Source organism: Pelophylax lessonae (assembly GCF_965119305.1).
Source record: "Pelophylax lessonae genome assembly, chromosome: 2".
Taxonomy (NCBI): Eukaryota; Metazoa; Chordata; class Amphibia; order Anura; family Ranidae; genus Pelophylax; species Pelophylax lessonae.
The window spans coordinates 585,335,745-585,357,140 of NC_138769.1; the positions used below are offsets into that span (position 1 = coordinate 585,335,745).

A 21,396-nucleotide genomic window follows, 5' to 3' on the forward strand; every position below is an offset into this window, starting at 1 on the left:
ACTTGTGTAGAACAAGCCTGTTGGAAAATTTTCTCTTGATCAGCCTTGGCGGTGCTGTTCAGCGTATTCTGACGGCGGGATATCTCCCTGCTGTCAGAATACAATAGCGAGTGGGAAGGATCCCCACATCCACGTCAAGTGTGAGAATGTCGGAATAAAGTAATTTTCTTTCCTTCAACCCGCTGTGTGGCCAGCCTTAGGCTGGGATCACACATGTCCGGCTGTGGGGTTTCAGTCTAGTGTCCTGTGCGTTCATCAATAATAAATAATTAGTAGACCCTACAGCGCAACACCCAAACCCAACAGCAATTAGAAGGTGCTATAGTTCAAACCGTGATGTAAATAATTAAATTAATATGTATAAATAGTAGGTGAATAAATACATTTATAAAAATATATATAAATTAAAATTATATAAAAATGATATACACCCTAAAAAATAGTTCTAGTGTTGAACATACAATGTGGTTTCAATAAATAATAACCCACAAGTGGCGAATAAAGCCCCGTACACACGAGTAGAAATTTGGCCGGGAAAATTCGTCCGACCGATCTGCCGATTTTCAGCTTGTTAGTATGGTGCTTCCGACAACCGACTCCGACTTTTCGGCCGAAAAAATCCTGGTGTGCAGGCTATATAATTTTTGTCGACCATCAAAACACGTCCGATTTACGTTTCATTAGTACAGATTTCGATGGGGAAAAATCTTATGAGCAAGACTAGGCATGCTCAGAGATGAAAGAACACAAAGATAGCAATCCAACACATGACATCACTTCTGAAGTAGAATTCTGTCGTGCGGGAAAATTCGTGTGCAGTCTAGAGCACATTCCAACCAACAGACACCACTCTGGACAAAAGATGGATGACCGGTCGGCAGAAATTCGTTGCGTGTGTACGAGACTTAAATCTCTTCCAATACATAAGTGTGACAGTATTCACCATCACTGGAATTTAAAGACAGATAAGTAATGGTTTGGATTGCTTCATATTTGTCAGCAATGTCTCCATATAGAAATATTAAGATTTATTCCCTGTACAGTATGAGGTCCCTGACCAGGAAGTACAACTCCTAAAATGGTCATTCCAGGAAGTTCAATGAGGAGACTGACTGTCTAACAATGTTGCTTTTGTCTGAGGTGGCTTTCCATTCACCTATTGTCAGGTGTGCTAATGAACTCACCTGTTGTCTGCTAAGGGATGTATTGACACTCAGAGTAATGTGAATTGGGGGCTCGTTATGGAACCATTGTTCTGTGTCTGGCTGTTGTGTGCATTGATTGCCCCCTGGGGGCTTCTGTCTCATTACACATAACAGTCTTTCTGGTCAAGCTATCGGACCAATCCCTGCTGACTCATTTTCAAGTCCTCATTTGCATGGCTAAGGAGGACCTGAAGGGGAACTGCAGGTCCTTTACAATTGACCAATAGGAAAGCGGTTGTTAGGGGCGGGATGTTCCAAATTCTGTATATAAGTATTGTTCAATAAAGTTGTTCTAGAGTTCCTTCACCTCAATCTAGAGTTCTGTCTCTTATTGGGGGAATCTGCTGCAAGGGATTGCTATGTCCTCCATACTCCCTTGGATAATCACTGAGCTCTTGTAAGAGCTTGTGTAAGAGCTTGTTCGTGCTGCACTCTCTGGGGAAAGAGAGGTTCACCCACAGGAACCTGGAGCCTTGTTGTAGGTCCAGGGTGGGTAGGAGATGCCAAGACCCTAACCAAGCTGCGGCGGTTCGTGGAGTCTGAAGTGCTTACGGTGTTTGGTGGAGTGCTTGTAGCCCTCGGGAAGCACTAGGAGCATCTGTCAACGGAGGTACCCGCTCAGGGATGCCCTGTTCCGTTACAATAAGCTTGAACGTGAAAAAATTCATAAAGCTTGTGACCAGTGAAGGCCATAAGTGCTGCAAAAAAAATTATAAAATGCTAGTCATGCAAATTCAAACCATACATAAATAAAGAAATAAACATGTGACCAGTGAAATTTGTTTGTAATCCCCCCAAGAAAATAGTATCTGGTAAGTGTGATTTGCCTTAGGGGAGTGGATCACTGGACACTTCACGAGCAGTTTTGGGAATCCTTTCCACTTTTACAGCACTGTGAAGGAGCATTAAGGAACTTTCACTGGACACATGCTTATGAATTTTTGGATTGAAGTTTCACTGGTGGAATTTTTTAAACTTTGCAGCAACATTGAGTCTATATTGACCTCTTGCGGCATGAACCCTTTGGTATTTTCTTTGGAGGATTACCAATAAATTTCACTGGTCACATGTTTATTTATTTATGTATGGATTGAATCTCCACGATTAGCACTTTATCATTTTTTTTTTGCAGCACTTATGGGCCTTCACTGGTTACAAGCTTTATGAATTTTTTCACTTTCAAGCTTATGTATTGGAGAAGATTTAATCGCCAATTGTGTGTTATTATTTATTGAATCCACATTGTATGTTCAACACTAGAACTAATTTTTTGGGTGTATATAATTTTTATGTAATTTTAATTGATATATATTTTATACATTTATTCACCTACTATTTATACATATTAATTTATTTATTTACATCACGGTTTGCACTATAGCACCTTCTAATTGCTGTTGGGTTTGGGTGTGGCACTATAGGGTCTACTAATTATTAATTATTCATTTTTTCAGATCCGCAGCATACGCAATATTGGTGTTCACATGATCTTCTAACGCAGGGGTATCTTCATATTTGTTCCTGTGCGTTCATGTTCACTAATTCAGGGCTCAATTTTTCCCTGAATTCGCACCTGAACCAGACACAAAAATGCACAGGACCCTTTTCAAAAACACTGTGGCCGCCCCGGACATGTGTGAACCGATTCCATTGAAAGCCGGTCAAATTTACATATTATGCGAATTGGATGCGGGTAAAAATGCATCCACTTTGTATATATGTGAACCCAGCCTGACTCTTGATATATGTGCAATGCCATCTTACAAAGGTATCTTGTGCTTGTCCAATTAAGGTTCAATCATAGCTTTTGGCATTGAAGTTGCAGATTTATCTTGTATAACTTCCTGTTGAGCATTTGTAGATAAAAATGTTCTTTCCTTCACTCTTCGTGAGCAGTTTAAACATTCTGTACTCTTTCATATTAGTAAAGTAATAATATTCATAGAGAGGATAGATTTCAGATGGCCAACAGTTATCAAAGAGCACTCCTGTGAGTAATTACTAACCTCCTTTCAGGCATGAGTGATTATTTTAGTTCATGATGGTTAACATTAATGACAGGTCAAATCATTCTTTACTAATAATTTATGTAAATGTTCCAAACCCGTTCTCTGCTCGTCTGCACCATGCTGGCTCTGATGTCATTCTGGAGAAAAGAACATTCCACCCCACACCGACACATGGAAAGTCCTTGTGCCCGAACACAACTGAACAATTTCAGGACTCTGATAGCCAACCTCGTTCTATTCAAAGTTGATATAAATAACGTTCTGCACAGAATCAAAGAAATTAAAAACACAGCCTCCCATAACAATGGCAGTGGGGAACCGCAGGCGCTTTATTATGCAAAATGCATAGAATTCCACAATTCCAACACTTGAAAGTTTGCCCTGGAATTCTTACATGGGAAACTGTATCCTTTTCATTAGAGCGTGCTATTAAACCAGCAGAACAATGCATGCACTATTATAAAATACTGTGCACAGCGTGCAGAACCACTTTTGCTTTTATTCAAGCATAAAATATATTGTAGTGCTGTTTGTACATTTATTCTTCTGAAAGCATGTTAAAATCTTTGCTTGTTTACTTTTTTTTGTTTTGTTTTATTTCCATATATTTAAGGTGTTATTAAAGTTTTTTTTTTTTTTTTTTTATAAATCAGACACTAATAACATAACTTACATCAATTTACAGATTTTTTATATTTTTTGCCCACTCTGCCCATTATATTTGTGCCCCCTGTGCCACCGAGACCTATGGAGTCCAGTAGGACTCTCTACATGTGTGCTTGAAACTATAATTCAGAGCACCACTCACAAAGTGGTAGTGTGTCGCAGGACACAGGGCCACTGTCAGTCATTGCTGTGGAGGAGGAGAGGTATGGGCGGCTGCCTGTTGTTGTTGTGGTTCAAACGAGGAGGACATTTCTATGGGAATTCATGGGACACACCGACACAAGGGGGCACAAATAGAACGATACTGCTTGGGGACCATTTCAAAAGGAAGCTTAAAGGAGGAATTTTATATTAAAAAAACAAAAAAAAAAAAAACAAATGCATGTAAGTTTTGTTGTTCGTATCTGATTTATGAAAAATAATGTCACTTTAAAGCTTAATTTTAGGCATATATACATATAATTGTAAGCCAAATATGTGTACGTTAAAAGACAAGGTTATATCCTACATTTTATATACATGTATATGTATACTTTCACTTTGCCATAGTGCAAATCAGCTCTTCCTGGTTCCTTCCCCAGTAATCATACATCTAGCCCACAGATTGTTTTTTGTAAGTGAGATTCTACCCCCAGAACACACACCTGTTGGTCTTTCCCTGTATCTTTTCTCCAGCACAAACAAATTGGTCTTTCCCCTGTATTCTTCCTCCAACACGCACACCCTGGTCTTTTCCCTGTATCCTTACTCCAACTCGCACACAAATTGGTCTTTCCCTGGTATCCTTCCTCCAAAACACACACACACACACACACACACACACACACACACACACACACACACACACATTGGTCTTTTCCCTGTATCCTTCTTCCAGCACACACGCATTGGTCTTTCCTGGGTATCCTTCCTCCAGAACACACACACATTGGTCTTTCCCTGGTATCCTTCCTCCAGCACACACACGCACACACATATTTGTTTTTCCCAGTATCATTACTCAAGCACACACACACACACACACATATTGGTCTTTCCCTGTATCCTTCCTCAAGCACACACTCATATTGGTCTTACCCCTGTATACTTCCTCCAGCGCACGCACACATATTGGTCTTTTCCCTGTATCCTTCCTCCAATACACACACACATTGGTCTTTCCTCCGTATCTCTCCTCCAGCACACATATTGGTCTTTCCCAATGTCCCTACTCAGCACATACACAATGATCTTTCTCCTATATCTCGTCTCCAGTGCAAATCCATTGCTTGTTCCCCTGTACCCTTCCCCCAGCATACACACGTGGGTCTTTTCTTTTAAACCTTCCTCCAGCACACCCACGTTGGAATTCCCCTGTATCCCTCCTCCAGCACACCCACATTGGAATTCCCCTGTATCCCTGTTCCAGCACACACACACATTTGTCTTTCCTCTCTATCCTTCCTCCAGCACACTCACACATTGGTCTTTCCATTGGAATTTCCCTGTATCCCTCCTCCAGCACACCCACTTTGGAATTCCCCTGTATCCCTCCTCCAGCACACCCACATTGGAATTCCCCTGTATCCCTCCTCCAGCACACCCACATTGGTAATCCCCTGTATCCCTCCTCCAGTACAGCCACATTGGAATTCCCCTGTATCCCTCCACCAGCACAGCCAAATTGGAATTCCCCTGTATCCCTCCACCAGCACACCCACGTTGGAATTCCCCTGTATCCCTCCTCCAGCACACCCACATTGGAATTTCCCTGTATTCTTCCTCCAGCACACCCACATTGCAATTCCCCTGTATCCCTCCACCAGCACACACACACACATTGGTCGTTCCTCTGTATCACTCCTCCAGCACGCCCACATTGGAAATCCCATGTATCCCTCCTCCAGTACACCCACATTGGAATTCCCCTGTATCCCTCCACCAGCACACCCACGTTGGAATTCCCCTGTATCCCTCCTCCAGCACACCCACATTGGAATTTCCCTGTATTCTTCCTCCAGCACACCCACATTGCAATTCCCCTGTATCCCTCCACCAGCACACACACACACATTGGTCGTTCCTCTGTATCACTCCTCCAGCACACCCACATTGGAAATCCCATGTATCCCTCCTCCAGTACACCCACATTGGAATTCCCCTGTATCCCTCCACCAGCACAGCCACATTGGAATTCCCCTGTATCCCTCCACCAGCACACCCATGTTGGAATTCCCCTGTATCCCTCCTCCAGCACACACACACATTGGTCTTTCCTCTGTATCCCTCCTCCAGCACACCCACATTGGAATTCCCTTGTATTCCCCCTCCAGCACACTCACATTGGAATTCCCTTGTATTCCCCCTCCAGCACACTCACATTGGAATTCCCCTGTATCCCTCATCCAGCACACCCACATTGGAAATCCCCTGTATCCCTCCTCCAGTACAGGCACATTGGAACTCCCCTGTATCCCTCCACCAGCACAGCCACATTGGAATTCCCCTGTATCCTCCAGCACAGCCACATTGGAAATCCCCTGTATCCCTCCTCCAGTACACCCACATTGGAAATCCCCTGTATCCCTCCTCCGGTACAGCCACATTGAAATTCCCCTGTATCCCTCCTCTGTACACCCACGTTGGAATTCCCCTGTATCCCTCCTCTGTACACCCACGTTGGAATTCCCCTGTATCCCTCCTCTGTACACCCACATTGGAATTCCTCTGTATCGCTCCTCTGTACACCCACATTGGAATTCCCCTGTATCCCTCCTCTGTACACCCACATTGGAATTCCTCTGTATCCCTCCTCTGTACACCCACGTTGGAATTCCCTTGTATCCCTCCTTCTGTACACCCACATTGGAATTCCTCTGTATCCCTCCTCTGTACACCCACGTTGGAATTCCCCTGTATCCCTCCTTCTGTACACCCACATTGGAATTCCCTTGTATCCCTCCTCCAGCACACCCACATTGGAATTCCGCTGTATCCCTCCTCCAGCACACCCACATTGGAATTCCGCTGTATTCCTCCTCTAGCATGCACACACTTTGGTCTTTCCCTGTATCCCTCCTCTAGCACACATTCTCCAGTTTCTCCTCCAGAGGCTCCTCAGTCTACAGTCACATACTCTCACCACACAAACTGAATATTAATCAGTGTCCATGTTCTCCCCATAGACATTGCACACTGAGCCCAGACACACAGTCAAATGTATGAATGAAAAATCTTGTTAATACATTTTATAATTCCAACAGAGACTTGGCGAATGCTATTCAAATGTACTTCAAAATTTTGTTTTCTTTTAACATTCATTCTTGTAATGAATGATATTTCCTGAATGAAAACCATATGCAGCTAGAAATGTGTTTAAGAAAAATATGTCATCTTTCTTCTTCACATGTTCTTGTCACTACTCTACTATACCATAATTTGGCCACTAGATGGAGCTGACGATTATAGAAATGAATCTATTACATTATCTAATTATGGCCACAATTAGTGTGACATTCGTCCAACTAATTTTGTATATAAATAGACCCCTTAGTGTTACTGTAGATGGAGGTACAGTAATTAATCTGCAGTTTGTCCTGTTTCTAGAAGCACTAAAATTATGTCCCTGGTGCAAAGGGTGGCAAAGTTATGTGCAAATTAAAAAAAGAAGGAAAGAGCTGTGGGCATATGAGGTATACCCAAACCCTTGAGATGTCGTTTTTTTTTTTTTAAACTTACATGTTTTACTGTTCTCATTGTCAATGAGTTGACCATGTGATTTGCCTTCAGCCCACTCTCATCCTCCTTTTGGGAAAGAAAGGGAATTCGAAAATGTCACTATATACATACATATATATAATCAGATGGCAGCCTTTAGAAATGGGTTTAATGATTTTAATTAAAAACATGAATGGACTGATTAGCCTATTTTATTTCTGTCTGAAAGCCAGCTCAAAGCTACTCATTTTATTAAACTTGCTATCTCATAATTTTGTTCAAGGGCACAGGACATTGTATGTGGGAGTCCGTATGCCACTGGGGCGGCAAAGTCACAGACATCATCGTACCCATGGGGGGAAGCACAGGAAACGAGATCGAATGAAGGGTGTCATTCAAGAAGAAGGCCATGATGAGTCCCTAGCTCATGGTAAGGATTGATAAGGATCTGTGTATACAGCATTTAAAACCGCTATGGACAAATGACATATAAACTGTCCACTATATGTAAACTACACCTATTACATGGGCTGCTATTACAAATCATCAAAGTGTGCGTAAGAGTTCCCGTACCTGCACAAAAAAAAAGACATATTTGCGCTAGTGATTTTTATTTTTATGTATCTCATTTGCAGCCAGGTTTTTACTGCTATCCATTGCTCTTTTAGACTGGTCTAGCCAGGACATAAAACAAAATCTCCAGCAACAATACAAACTTTTTTTTTAGTTGCATTATCCTTTGGTAATGTGACATTTAGACAGCCCACACATTCATCATTTTTTTTCGTTCAGTCAGCTGGTTGAACGCAGAAAAATGTATCTGATTTCCCTTATCCACACATTCGATGTGGATGGGGGATTCCCCCCGCTGTGCTATTGTGTTCTGATGGTGGGGAGCCTTCCTTGCTGTCACAATGCAATGATCAGTGCTGCTGTCTATAGCTGGTGGCACTAAACAATTGGGAAAAACCCAACAGCCTGGTTGTACAGAAGTTGATTGGTTGACTGTACAAACAGGATGCCATACATGGATAGAAATTCAGTAGGTCCCGGCTGACCCGGCCAAATTACGATCCATGCATGGCCGGCTTTAGGTGAAGGAAATCGAATGGAGTCTCAGACAGCAGTAAAAACATTTCATTCCAACTCAAACTAAAAAACAAAAAAGTTTTGGCTGCACGTTGAATATATTTGTGGTAGTTCTTCCTTCATAGAACTTTAAAATGTCCATGCCGATTTTGAATTGCAAGGTCAAAGCATTGCACTGCATTCCCAGCTAAATAAGTGATGCTAAATAAAGAGATTGATTTCAGAGTCCTGAGTCTTAAATGGCTGTTAAATATCTTGGGGAACTATATCAATGTATAATCATTTCAAAGAAAAGCCTACTGCTCTAAACCATTTGCTCTGTCAGTAATTGTCTATACATTTCCTCAGTTGTGCCTGATTTTCCATTTACATTTCCTACAGCATAATATAGGAATTTACAATAGACCTTTGAATGGCTATTAAAGCCTTTTTTAGTATTTTAAAATGATTAGTGGATCAAATATCAAAAACCTGAAAGAGAACACTATACATGTAATAATTTGCAGTGGCATGATATCATCTCTGTTTGTAGCATGTGAAAATTTAGTCGTGACTGTTATAGACTCTATAGTTAAGTAGAGCCAACAATATCTCCCCTTTTTAGTTTGTGAATGAACCTTGTTTCCCAGAACACACCCACACACATACTGTATGTGTGCGCGTATATACAGTATTTCACAAAAGTCAGTACATCCCTCACATTTTTGTAAATATTTTATTATATCTTTTCATGCGACAACACTGAAGAAATAACACTTTGCTACAATGTAAAGTAGTGGAGTGTACAGCTTGTATAACAGTGTAAATTTGCTGTCCCCTCAAAATAACTCAACACACAGCCATTAATGTCTAAACCAGTGGCAACAAAAGTGAGTACATCCCTGAGTGAAAATGTATTAATTGGATCCAATTAGTCATTTTCTCTCCCCGGTTTCATGTGACTCATTAGTGTTACAAGGTCTCAGGTATGAATGGGGAGCAGGTGTGTTAAATTTGGTGTTATCGCTCTCACTCTCTTTTACTAGTCAATGAAAGTTCAACATAGCACCTCATGGCAAAGAACTCTCTGAGGATCTGAAAAAAAGAATTGTTGCTCTACATTATGATGGCCTAGGGTGTAGGAAGATTGCCAAGACCCTGAAACTGAGCTGCAGCACTGTGGCCAAAGCTATACAGTGGTTTAACAGGACATGGGACGTATGAGTGCTGCCAGCATTTCTGCAGAGGTTGAAGGGGTGGGGGTGGGGGGTCAGCCTGTCAGTACTCAGACCATACGCCACACACTGCATCAAATTGGTCTGCATGGCTGTTGTCCCAGAAGGAAGTCTCTTCTAAAGATGATTCACAAGAAAGTCTGCAAACAGTTTGCTGAAGACAAGCAGACTAAGGACATGGATTACTGGAACCATGTCCTGTGGTTTGATGAGACCAAGATAAACCTATTTGGTATTATTATACAGGATTTATATAGCGCCAACAGTTTGCACAGTGATGAGGGAAGACAATACAGTTACAATACAATTAAATACAGGAGGAATTAGAGGGCTCTGCTCGTTAGAGCTTACAATCTAGAATAGATGGTGTCAAGTGTGTGTGGCAGCAACTAGGTGAGGAGTACAAAGACAAGTGTGTCTTACCTACAGTCAAGCTTGGTGGTGGGATAGTCATGGTCTGGGGCTGCATGAGTGCTGCTGGCACTGGTGAGCTACAGTTCATTGAGGGAACCATGAATGCCAACATGTACTGTTACATACTGAAGCAGAGCATGATCCTTTCTCTTCAGAGACTGGGCCAAAGGGCAGTATTCCAACATGATAACCCCAAACACACCTTCTAGGTGACCACTGCTTTGCTAAAGAAGCTGAGGGTAAAGGTGATGGACTGGCCATGCATGTATCCAGACCTAAAGCCTATTGAGCTTCTGTGGGGCATCCTCAAACAGAAAGTGGAGGAGCGCAAGGTCTCTCACATCCCCCAGCTCCGTGATGTAGTCCTGGAGGAGTGGAAGAGGACTCCAATGGCATCCTGTGAAGCTCTGGTGAACTCCATGCCCAAGAGGATTAAGGCAGTGCTGGAAAAAAATGGTGGCCACACAAAATATTGTCACTTTGGGCCCAATTTGGACATTTTCACAAAGGGGTGTATTCACTTAGGGCTGCAACTAACGATTATTTTCATAATCGATTAGTTGGCCGATTATTGCTTCGATTAATCGACTAATCGGATAAAAACCTAAAAAAAAAAATAAAAAGTGTATAATTTAGTTAATATTCTTGAATATCTATATGTAGTGGTAAATATAACTATCCAGCTATATAGTTGGATATTTAATCCACTCTGAAACCGATATATGTATTATTAGAGGTTTAAATGTGGTACATATCAGACTCCGAGATCAATATTTTTAAAAGACCTAAAACACTGTTTTGCAAATTTTTCAGACCGGATTTGTATATAATCATGATAGACTCCCTTATTAATAGGCAGGTAGTTTGATACAAGCTCCCTGTGCCTGTAATACACAAACTAAATTTTCTTTAGAAAATTTTTAAAAACATTCATCCGATTTTTCTAACCATTAGTGTATATTGGTGTTCGTTGTCAACCACAGTGACAGGAAAATTTGAAGGAGCAGAATAGAAAACTTCTCGATCAAACAAATCTTCAAATAGTGTATGTGGTTTTTGCTCAGAAGTTTTATTCATTTTAAAATTTATTGTTAAAAGCAAGTGGAATTTACAAACAACACTCGTCCATTCAACAAATATATAAATCATTTTTGAACAAATATAGATGCAAATATTTTTGTCCAAAAATCCAATACATGTATGGGAAGCAGAAGACCTTTAGTCCCCGTACACACTAGGGCGACCTGTGAGGCGACCTGGTTGCCTCACAGGTCGCCTTCCATAGGGAAGCTGCGGACCCGTTCTAATAGGAGCGACACAAGTCGCTCCGACTTAGAAAATGGGTCCCGAGCTTCTTTGGGGCGACCTGGAGGCGACCGCCATAGACTTCAGTGTTATGAAGTCCGTGCCGGCCGCTCCGAGGTCGGGGCGCGATGCTCGCACCTCGACCTCGGAGGTCGCCCCTGGAAGTCGGATCGCCCCAGTGTGAAAGGGGCCTTAGTAGCAGCAGCATGCTTTTTTTTTCATGTGTATGTATATAAAAAAAATATGCCCAGAAGTTGGATATGCAGGATATTTTAACTGGGAGTCAGACATGAAGGTATATGAAGGGTGGAGGGGAGAAAATAACATTTATATATTAAAGTAGTACTAAAAGCTGAGACTTTTTTTTTTTCATGGATATAATCATTTTAAATACAGTATAATGCACAATACTAATAAACTTTTACTTTAAATGTAATTGTGATGCCTTATATCACCTCTAGTCTATCGGCCTCCACCTTCTCTGGGTTCAGATGCTGATCTTCCCAGCACAGAGCCCTTACAGTGATTGTAAATGTTGGATTTTTTCTTTTTAACAACAATCTTGTCATACTTTTCCTCGCTGTGTAATGATTTTTCACAGAGCAGCACTGATTCTCCTCTTCTGCCCCCCCCCCCCCCCCATGGCACTTCCAGCCCCTTCTGCCTTCAAAGTGCCCCTATAGGAAGCAGCAAAGTATAGTACTGTACAGAGTGTCCCTATAGCAAAAAACCTCTGCCTTTAGAATCACTTGATTCCTTCTCTTGCCCAGGACTATATTTCCCATGAGGCATTGCTCCTCACACATTCACAAGTTCTCTGTCATCTACTGACATGTATGGATGGTTTACTGAGCTGTATGTGTGTTGCACTGTATTTTCTGATATGTAAACAAATAATGCATTCTGTATGAAGGACAACTAATCGGCTGACGATTAATCGATTACGAAAATAGTTGACAACTATTTTCATAATCGATTAGTTGACGATTATAATCGATTAATCGATTAGTTGTTTCAGCCCTATTCACTTTTGTTGCCAGCGGTTTAAACATTAATGGCTGTGTGTTGTGTTATTTTGAGGGGACAGCAAATTTACACTGTTATACAAGCTGTACACTCACTACTTTACATTGTAGCAAAGTGTTATTTCTTCTGTGTTGTCACATGAAAAGATATTTTAAATATTTTGAAAAATGTGAGGGGTGTACTCACCTTTGTAAGATACTGTGTGTATAGATATTATATATATATACAGAGCTCTCCAACCGAGATAGACATGAAACCTCATAAAGATGCCATAAGACTCACAATATAACATAGACCTGAGGTGTGCCCTGTAAAGGGGATGGGAGGGAGGGTATCGTGCGCTGGAACCGGCAAGGAGCACAGGTGAGTGGGCTGCCTTAATACCCACCTCCCCCGAGCTCCTCCCATAAAATCAGGCCACCATATGGGCCTTCTAATTTATGGACAGAGCCCTCCAACTGAGATAGACGTGAAACCACATAAAGACACCACAAGACTCACAACATAACATAGACCTGAGGTGTGCCCTGGTCAGCTGGTCGGTACACCAAAAAGGGGGCAAAAATACCAGGGGGAAAGCTGTTTTATTGGTATATATGACTTTTATTGGTTAAGCTTGGTGAAGGCTTACAACATCTCAACCGGGGGATTCGAAATGTACCTGCTAAAGCAGACAAATTTCCATCTGCCTAATCTTCTGATGACATGACCTGGCACCCTGTGTTGGGAGGCGGCTGAGGCCCTTCCGATCCAGAAGGAGTGCCCGGAAAACTGGTTAGGGTTGAGGCCTAGATTAGCCAGAAGGATCCTAACATGTCTGATGAACTGGCTAGCTGTTAGTGGGCTGGAGCTAGACTGGCTTGGCAGGTGTGATAACAACCGGTCCAGAACCACTTCTGGACACCATTTGTTGTGGTCTGTAAGAATTTGATGTCGACCCCGGTGCCAGACTGAGTTTTGGACACTGCCAGATGTAGGACAAAATGACCTTGAAGGCGGGCCAGATGGCACCTGCGTAGCACCCAGCAACAGTATATATAGTGCTGTGTTCCAGAAGTGGGATGGAAAGTCTCTATCCCACTACTGGAACACAGCACTATTACAGTATATACTGTATGTAGCTGATGCTACATACAGTTTAGCCCCGGTTCACACTTATGCGAAGCGGGAAGGCTGCGAATCCGCAGCCTGTTCCCGCATCGCAAACGCACCCCCGGCAGTTCACACTGCCATGTGCGATACGCTGGGGGTGTCAATGTAATCTTAACGACACCCCCAGTTTGATCGCATATCGCAGTGCGATCTTGCAGTTCGCACAGGATCGGATCGCGCAAGTGTGAACCGCTGTGCGATCCGATCCTGATGCGGCTGCAAAAAAGGGTCCTGTGCGTGTTTGCTGCGGGTGCGGTGCGAATTTAGCCATACAAAGTGTATGGCTAAACTCGCACCGCACAGCCGATCGCATGTAATGAAGGAGCAGTGCGCTCCGACATTACATGCGAACGCCGCAGCCGCACAAATGTGAACCGGCTCTTATACAGTGCTGAGAACCACTGCATCTCTTAGAGAACTAAATACCGTATATACTCGAGTATAAGCCGAGTTTTTCAGCACATTTTTTTGTGCTGAAAACGTCCCCCTCGGCTTATACTCGAGTCAAGGAAAAAAAAAAATTTTCCTGTCCGCTCCGACGGGTTTAAGGTTTAAAAATGGCGCCGCCCGTCGCATACATGTCACCGCGCACGCGCCGCCGCCGCTCGTGTAATTTCGGCTATTCCCGGCGCCGCTCGGGAGAGGCCGGGAATAGCCGAAAGTATACGAGCGGCGGCGGCGCGTGCGCAATGACGTGTCGGCGCCAGGCGGCGCCATTTTTAAAATGAAGGCGCCTCTGGAACAGGTAAGTGAAACAGCAGCACTACCTGCCATGGGCTGCGGGCACACTACGAGGGATGCAGTGCTGCGGGCATGGTCCACATGTACCATGCCCACAGCACTGCATCTCCTGTAGTATGCCCACAACCCCGGATCCTCTTGTACCATGCCAGTCACCCTGCATTCTCCTGCACCATGCCAGTACCCTGCATTCTCCTGCACCATGCCAGTCACCCTGCATTCCCCTGCACCATGCCAGTGCCCTGCATTCTCCTGTACCATGCCAGTCACCTTGCATTCCCCTGCACCATGCCAGTCACCCTGCATTCTCCTGCACCATGCCAGTCACCCTGCATTCTCCTGTACCATGCCAGTCACCCTGCATTCTCCTGCACCATGCCAGTACCCTGCATTCTCCTGCACCATGCCAGTCACCCTGCATTCTCCTGTACCATGCCCGCTGCCCTGCATTCTCACCCTAGGCTTATACTCGAGTCAATGATTTTTCCCATCTTTTTGTGGTAAAAGTAGGGGTCTCGGCTTATACTCGGGTCGGCTTATACTCGAGTATATACGGTAGTTCTTTTTGACAAACTTAGCCCAAACAAACTAGTTAAATGTCACTAAAAAGCTGGCAATCCACTTTAAAATATAACTAAAGGCAAAACCTTTTTTTTAATTTAGTTTTAGATGTGAAGAGGGATTAGAGCACCTGTCAAGTTTTTATTGCTGTCTGTGTCCCCATCAGGGAGGCTTGCCCTCTTAATTTGTCCTATTTACCATTACAGTATATTATGAGAGGCAAAACAAAATCCCAAATTTTCCCAAACCAGAACAGGAATTTCCTCTCACTTTCTATTTTGCCTATAGAACGTGAAGTGAAGGGAAATCTTTCCAGTGGCATACACATGGGGGAAAAAAAAACTTACAGGGGTTATAACCATCCCTTGCTGTATCCAAAAAAAAAAGGAAAATTCCGATAACCAGTTAACTCACCTAACTTCAATCCTCTGACGTAAGTACATTTCTGACCATCACTCTCTGCTTGTCCTACAATGTTTTACAATCTGTTATTTAACCAAATCTAGCTGACGCAACAAGAACCCTTACCTATAAAAAAAAAGACTGATTGACCGAAAAAAAGGAAAAAAATTAGAAAATAAATATACTGAGCTCTTCCTATTTATTTTCTCGTTTTTTTTTTTTTTTCTTTCTTTCTTTTTTCTTATTTTGTTCAATAAGCCTTTTTATAGGTAAGGGTTCTTGTAGCGCTGGTTTTATGTGGTTTGGTATGATAACATATTCATAGGTGATGTGAATTTGCTGGCTGCTTGCTGATCAATGGCTGCTTGCTGATGTTGTTTTAACTTTAATCTGTTATTTCAGGCTCAGTTAACACCTATACAGTTTGCTTTTGGTCGTTTCTGCAGGGCTTTTTGCTTTGCATTTTGCGTTTTTTTTTTTTTTTGCACACACGATTTCCTGCGATTTTGCAGCAATTTGCGTTTTTTTAATGCTATTTTTATTTTGGCTAATTTGCTGTTGGGCAGAATAAAAAACGCAAATCACAGTAAAATCGCAGTTAAATGAACAAAAAGGCATAGTTGTGAATCGAGCCTACTTTACTAAAATATTTTCTGATATGTAATAAATGATGAATTATTTGCTTAAACTCAAAACTGTAATGATTTTAGTGTAAATATAACTACAATTGCCTGAGAAGCACTACTTTAGATAACCTCAGATCAGTATGGACACCCCTTGTATAGTGATATATCCCCCCTAGAGTGCCTGTAAATATCTATATGGAATTTTATAAAAACAATAAGGTTGTGAAAAATAAGAAAAGCACATCACAGTTTCTCAGATAAAAGGACCAATGGCCGGAATACACGATTAGAATATCGCCTGATCATTCGACCACCGACTAATGAAAAAGTGTTCGTTGGTCGAAAACATTGCCAACATAGAAGGGCTAAATATCGCTGACCGTTGACCGCTGATCATCGAAACAGTGTTCAGCGGGATGATGTTCTACGGATTTCAAATGAACGACCTTAACACCAACGTATAGAATATCGTTCATTCGCAAACGAGACGACAGAATTTTTCGTTTTTTTCAAACAGTATTTTTCGTTCACAATATCGATATCGGTCATTGATGGGTGGGCATTAACGAATAGAATATCGGGCCGATCGTTCGCTGAACGGAAATTTTCCACCGATTTTCTTATCCTGTATTCCGCCCATAACTGGCTTATCCTATAAAGCAATAATGGCAAGGTCATTGTTCTGTGACCTTGCACCATAAATCATTTATTTAATTATAAAAACTGTTGTTTTTGGGTTACCCAGTTATGTACATTATTATTGCACTCTCCAAAAGTGAATACTAATTTATAGTCACATCTTACTGAAATTGTAATATTCGTCATGTACTAATACCTGGAAAATTTGAGTTTATACATTATAGCGCTGGAATAAAGTAAAATGCAAGAAATATGATGTTTTCACAATTTGATAGGAACACAGGGGCGAGTAATCTGTTATTGTGTTCAGTTAAGCATCCTAATCATAAATCTCTTTGAGATCCACGGTGCAAACTCCAGTGCAGTATCCATTACAGCTGTCTCCTAATTCCCATTGTGTGCCTTGTGTAAAGTCACCTTGTAATGTGTTATTAATGCAGACACCCCATCCCAGAGAGTGCAGTTCATCCTTGGAACGGAGGAGGACGAGGAACATGTGCCACATGAGCTGTTTACAGAGCTGGATGAGATCTGTGTTAAAGAAGGAGAGGATGCCGAGTGGAAGGAGACGGCAAGGTGATATATTATCAGAAAAATCTCCTCTATTACACATCCGTAAATAACTGGCTAATGATCCTGCAATGTGATTTAAGTTTGGCAGCCTTTGAGACCATGAAAACTAGGTAGACATCCAATTTTCTTGGAAAGCATCTTCTTTGGAAGGACTATAAATCAAACATATGGGTTTCCATTAGGAAAAGAGGCAATGAATTTACTGGCATTCATCCAATAAAATGGAAAATATTCTGTGTGTGATGGTAACTGATGTTAGGGGTAATGTTGGGCATATATGTGATCACATGACCCAAAGTGATATTCTCACATGTGATAGGATTTTGTCGTTATTCCGTGTTCTTTGATTAAAACATAAAAAAAACATCAGTCTCTACTTTTAAAGTGTGAATTTTGTTTAGAAAAAAACACCCCCCTCTAGGTGGTCAACTTACACTATATTACCAAATGTTTTGGGACGCCTGCCTTTTCACGCACATGAACTTTAATGGCATCCCATTAAAGTCTGTAGGGTTCAATATTAAATTGGCCCACCCTTTGCAGCTATAACAGCTTCAACTCTTCTGGGAGGGCTGTCCACAAGGTTTAGGAGTGTCTATGGGAATGTTTGATCATTCTTCCAGAAGCGCATTTGTAAGGTCAGGCACTAATGTGGATGAGTATATATTCAAGTAGTAAAACAAATTCTCCTGCGCTCGAGTGATGTCTGATGGAGTGAAAAGAGGTGCACTACAAGCCCAGATGTTAAAAGAGCTATTGGTCTTGCTGCCCCCTTTAGGATCAAGGGTATCCAGAACCAACTGGTAGAAAAGACAAAAAATAAAAAGAGGGGCACACCGACCTAGTGCATTACCATAAAACCATTTATTTAAAATATTAAAAAGTGTACAAAGTACTCACAAGACTGGTGTGGTACAACACACATCAATATAGCATATGCAATCTCCAAGGTAGCCAAGGTCCCAAATATAGCGAATGGACATGCAGATGGTCGCATGGGGCTACTGTGGCTAGGCTGACGCGTTTCAGGGGCGAACCTCCTTCCTCAGAGCCAGAAAGAGTGCTGCAGCATGGAGATTGCATATGCTATATTGATGTGTGTTGTACCACACCAGTCTTGTGAGTACTTTGTACACTTTTTAATATTTTAATAAATGGTTTTATGGTAATGCACTAGGTCGGTGCGCCCCTCTTTTTCTTTTTTGTCTTTTCTACTAATGTGGATGAGAAAGCCTGGCTGGCAGTCTGCACTCTAATTAATCCCAAAGGTGTTCTATCAAGTAGAGTTTAGGACTCTGTGCAGGGCAGTCAAGTTCCTCCACCCCAAACTTGCTCATCAATGTCTCTATGGACCTGTTTTGTGCACTGGTGTGCACTCATGTTGGAACAGGAAGGGCCAACCCCAACTGTTCCCACAAAGTTGGAGCATGAAATTGTCCAAAATATCTTGGTATGCTGATGCCTTAAGAGTTCCCTTTACTGGAACTAAGGGGCCAAGCCCAACCTCTAAAAAACAACCCCACACCATAATCCCCCCTCCACCTAATGATTTGGCCCAGTGCACAAAGCAAGGTCCATGAAGACATGGATGAGTGTATTTGGGGTGGAGGATCTTGACTGGCCTGCACAGAGTCCTGACCTCAACTCGATAGAACAACTTTGGGATGAATTAGAGCAGAGACTGTGAGCCAGGCCTTCTTGTCCACATCAGTGCCTGACAAATGCACTTCTGGAAGAATGGTCAAACATTCCCATAGACACACTTCTAATCCTTGTGGACAGCGCTCCCAGAAGAGTTGATGCTGTTATAGCTGCAAAGGGTAGGCCAACTCAATATTGAACCCTATGGACTAAGACTGGGATGCCATTAAAGTTCATGTGCGTATAAAGGCAGGCGCCCCAATACTTTAGGTAATATAGTATATATATTACATTGCTCATCATCCCCTAGGATAAAAAAGTAGTTAAACCCTTTCACTAGGTAGAGGGACCCACTGCAAGGGTAATATCTGACGTCCCCAGAACTCAGCTTCAAAGTGTTTGTAAAGCAAATCCTTTTTTACCATAACCCTTTAGCTGCCCGGCCCTTTGCTCCAATTTTAAACTTAGCTGGCCAGGCCATTTTTGCAATTTTTCCTTGTTAAAGACCCCCAAACCATATATTTTCTGAAAGCACATGTCAGTAGAATACAAATAAGGTGCTACTGATTTTTAGGGCACAATGATATTTGGGCAAATGTTTATCGAACAATATTTTTTCTAAAAATAGATTAAATCATTATTAGTAGATAAAAACACAGAACATTTTAGAAAATTCTTACTAAAGATAAGAGATAACCTGTATTGATATAATAAATAATCACTATTTGTAAATTTTAGTTTGCGCCTTTTTGTTTTCTTTGTTCCTTTACAGCTTTCAGAGTTTGTTTAACCACTTGCCGACCAGTCACGTTGATTGTACTGCGGCAAAGTGGCTCGTTCCCGTCCAGCGACGTAGACCTACGTTGGTGGACTCCTCTCCTTGTGGGCGGAGGCTCGCTCCCGCTGTATTCAGTCACAGCAGGAGTCGGGCCAGGGGAGGAGCGGCGGTGATCACCGCCGCTCTTCCCCGATCGTTGGGGAATCGAGTTTGGAGATCCGCCCGCTTGTGTAAACAAAACGGGCGGATCTCCTAAGTGACAGACAGTGACAGATTGCAGGGTTCAGCATAGCTGAACCTGCGATCTGTCCCTGTGTCACTCAGTCACCTCCCCCCACACACGTCAGTAAGCACCAGGCATACATTAAGCCATCCCTCTCCAATAAAATTAACCCCTTCCCTGCCAGTGCCATTTTTACAGTAACAGTGCATATTTATAGCACTGATTACTGTAGTAATGCCACTGGGTCAAAAATGTCAGTCAAGGGTCCGATCTGTCCGCCGCAATGTCGCAGTCCCGCAAAAAAATTGCAGATCGCCGCCATTACTCGTTAAAGAAAAAAAACCACCAAAAATGACAGAAATCTTTCCCTTAGTTAGTAAACGCAATAACTTTTGCGCAAACCAATCAAAATACGCTTATTGTGATTTTTTTTTTTTTACCAAACATAGGTAGCAGAAAACAAATTGGCCAAAAATTTTAAAAAATTTGGATTTTTACATTTTTTGGGGGGAATTTCATATAAAAAATGTGAAAAATATTGTTGTTTTTTCAAAATTTATGCTTTTTTTGTTTATAGCGCAAAAAGTAAAAATCGCACAGGTGATCAAATACCACCAAAAGAAAGCTCTGTTTGTGGGAAAAAAAGGACATAAATTTTGTTTGGGTACGGCGTCGCACGACCGCGCAATTGTCAGTTAAAGTCGCACAGTGCCGAATCGCAAAAAGTGGCCTGGACGTAAGACAGCAAAATCCTCCGGTGGTAAAGTGGTTAACCTCTTGCCGACTGCCCACCTTAGTATTACTGCCCGCTTTTGGCTGCGCAAAATCACATAGTACTCTGTGATTTCATGCACGAGGTGCCGCCGGCCTCCCGCAATCGTCAGATAAACTGACAGAAGACCCGCCTGCTTATGTAAACAAAGCAGGCGAGTCTTCTGTCACACAGGCAGAGAGAGATCAGAAGTTTCAGCTAAGCAGAAACTTCGATCTCTCTGTGCCTGTCACAAAACCATTCCCCCACACAGTTAGTAAGCATACTTAGGTACACATTAACCCTTTTGATCACCCCCAGTGTTAACCCCTTCCCTGCCAGTGTCATTTATACAGTAACAGTGCATAATATTTAGCACTGATTACTGTATTAATGTCACTGCTCCCCAAAAAGTGTCAAAAATGTCAGGGGCCCAATCTGTCCACCGCAATGTCACAGTCTCGCTAAAAATCGCTGACCGCCGCCAATACTAATAAAAACAAAAGAAAATAAAAATTCCAAAAATCTATCCCATAGTTTGTAAATGTTATAACTTTTGCGCAAACCAATTAAAATACACTTTTTGGGATTTTTTTTTACAAAAAATATGTAGCAGAATACAAATTTGCCTAAACTGATAAAAAAATATTTTTAAAATCTTTTTATTGGGAATGTTTTATAGCAG

The 21,396-nt window shown here is 42.0% G+C and overlaps 1 protein-coding gene across 1 annotated transcript in view; it reads left to right on the plus strand.

Annotated features, from left to right (window-relative positions):
• LOC309545584 (electroneutral sodium bicarbonate exchanger 1) overlaps positions 1-21,396 on the plus strand; it is a 414,564-nt gene that overhangs the window by 221,031 nt on the left and 172,137 nt on the right. Inside the window, exons 3-4 of the mRNA XM_082244814.1 lie at positions 7,860-8,006; positions 17,186-17,321. Of these exons, the coding sequence (XP_082100940.1) occupies positions 7,860-8,006; positions 17,186-17,321 (283 nt within the window). The remainder of the gene's footprint in view (positions 1-7,859; positions 8,007-17,185; positions 17,322-21,396) is intronic.